General features: G+C 25.7%; 1 protein-coding gene across 1 annotated transcript; it reads left to right on the top strand.

Annotated features, from left to right (window-relative positions):
- On the top strand, window positions 1-1,105 carry LOC122715103 (exosome complex component RRP46). The gene is made up of 5 exons (XM_043937029.1): window positions 1-166; window positions 273-386; window positions 459-580; window positions 662-805; window positions 923-1,105. Exons 1-5 carry the CDS (start codon window positions 58-60, stop codon window positions 1,103-1,105), a joined length of 672 nt encoding a protein of 223 aa, XP_043792964.1. The 5' UTR covers window positions 1-57.
- The last annotated feature ends 950 nt before the right edge of the window (window positions 1,106-2,055 follow it).

Raw genomic sequence — 2,055 nt, 5'->3', positions numbered from 1 at the left:
TACGTGTTTCCCGCCAAGTGCAATTAAACACTGTATACTTTTAAATTGTAAAAAGACATGTCTAAGGAAAAACTAGAAGAATCAGAAAATGAATTCATGTTGCGGCCAATGAATTGTGAGTTAAATCAGCTATCTATGCCTGACGGATCAGCGATGCTAATGCAAGGTAATTGTTAATTTTTATTTTAACTTTTCTTTATATCTTTTATTTATATCTATTTTTATTATATAACGTTAAATCTTATTTAATAATAATCTTTTATATAATTTAGGAAATACTGCTGTAGTTGCTGGAATATATGGACCAATAGAAGCAAAACCTCAAAAAATGATTTATGATAAAGCATCAATCGAAGTATCATATATTCCAGTCAAAGGTCCAGCGAGTAAGTTAAACTATATTCTAAATGTAATTTAATTGTTTTATAAAATATTGATATGTGTATTAATTTTCCAAGAGATTGATGATAGAATGACAGAAATGTATATTAAAGAAACTTGCGAAGCCGCAATAATTGTTACTTTTCATCCAGCAACTGCTATATGCATTAACATACAAGAAATGGAAGATTCTGGTGGGGTATGAATTTATTTCATATAGATTTGTATTATAAAAATTTAAAATATACTTTAAAGTAATTAATATTAATTACTTTTTCAGATGTTAGCTTGTACAATTAATGCAGCTTGTTTAGCGCTTATTAATGCTGGTATTCCAATGAAATTTACTATTGCAGCAGTTAACTGTATGATACAGGAAGGCACTAATAATATTATATTAGATCCTGATAATACTCAGTTACAAGTATGAATATATCAATATATATTTACACATCTTAGAGATAAATTAATTAAAAAAAGATTCAAGACAAATAAAACATTTTATTCAATTAATCTTTCAATTTTATTAAATCTGTTTTAGGATGCTAAAGCAGAATTTACATATGCATTTGATAGTGTGAAAAAAGACATCATATGTTGTTATACTGCTGGTTGTTTTACAGAAGAAGAATTTTTAGAAACAATAGATAAATGTAAACAAGCTAGCCAATATGTATTTGATTTTTATAGAAATCTTGTAAAAAAGTATGCAAATGTAATATAATATATACAAATATTTTTATGGAATATATCTATTTTTTTGTTTACCTGAAACAATAATTTGATATTTTATTACTTAATTTTTAAATATTTATAATGTATATGTAATACAGAATAATTATATAGAAAATAAAGTTTATGAATTTCTATGATAAAAAAATATCACTGAAGAATACATTATATGCATATTTAAAAAATATGAAAAATTTGAATCAAATAAGATGTTGAGATTTTTAACCAATACATTAGATAAAAAAAAGACATTAAAATTAATTAGATATCGAAGCGGTATTTTTAATGTAAAAATGTCGTATAAACAAGGAAAGCAAATATTGAAAAAAAGGATAGAGATAGAATAAAAATATTGAAATCAGCGCCATCTCTAGAGTGCCGCAAATGAAACACATAAAGAAAGGACAGAAAATAATAAGAGAAGGATAGAAATAGGATAAGAATTGACTACTACTGCCATCTTTTAAGTTTCAAAGACACCTCTTTAAAGATATGGTAAAAAGAATTCAATGTCAGCGCCATCTATTGGATTTTTTTAAAAACAATTCTTTAAAATAATTTCTAAAGGATAGAAAATAATAAGAAAAGGACAAAAATAGAATAAGAATTAACCGTTAGCGCCATCTCTCGAGTGGTAAAGAAATTATTTTAAAGAATTGTTTTTAAAAAATCCAAAAGATGGCGCTGGCATTGAATTCTTTTTACCATATCTTTAAAGAGGTGTCTTTAAAATTTAAAAGATGGCAGTAGTAGTCACTTCTTATCCTATTTCTATCCTTCTCTTATTATTTTCTGTCCTTTCTTTATGTGTTTCATTTGCGGCACTCTAGAGATGGCGCTGATTTCAATATTTTTATTCTATCTCTATCCTTCTTCCACTATTTTTTTCCTTGTCTATCTTGCTTTTAGCGCGCGAGTTATTATTTATTATATATCAATTGA

Source organism: Apis laboriosa, unplaced genomic scaffold (genome assembly GCF_014066325.1).
Source record: "Apis laboriosa isolate Shangri-la unplaced genomic scaffold, ASM1406632v1 scaffold34_cov151, whole genome shotgun sequence".
NCBI classification, from domain to species: Eukaryota; Metazoa; Arthropoda; class Insecta; order Hymenoptera; family Apidae; genus Apis; species Apis laboriosa.
The sequence above is the reverse complement of the archived record's forward strand: the minus strand, read 5'-3'. Positions and strand labels throughout refer to the sequence as shown.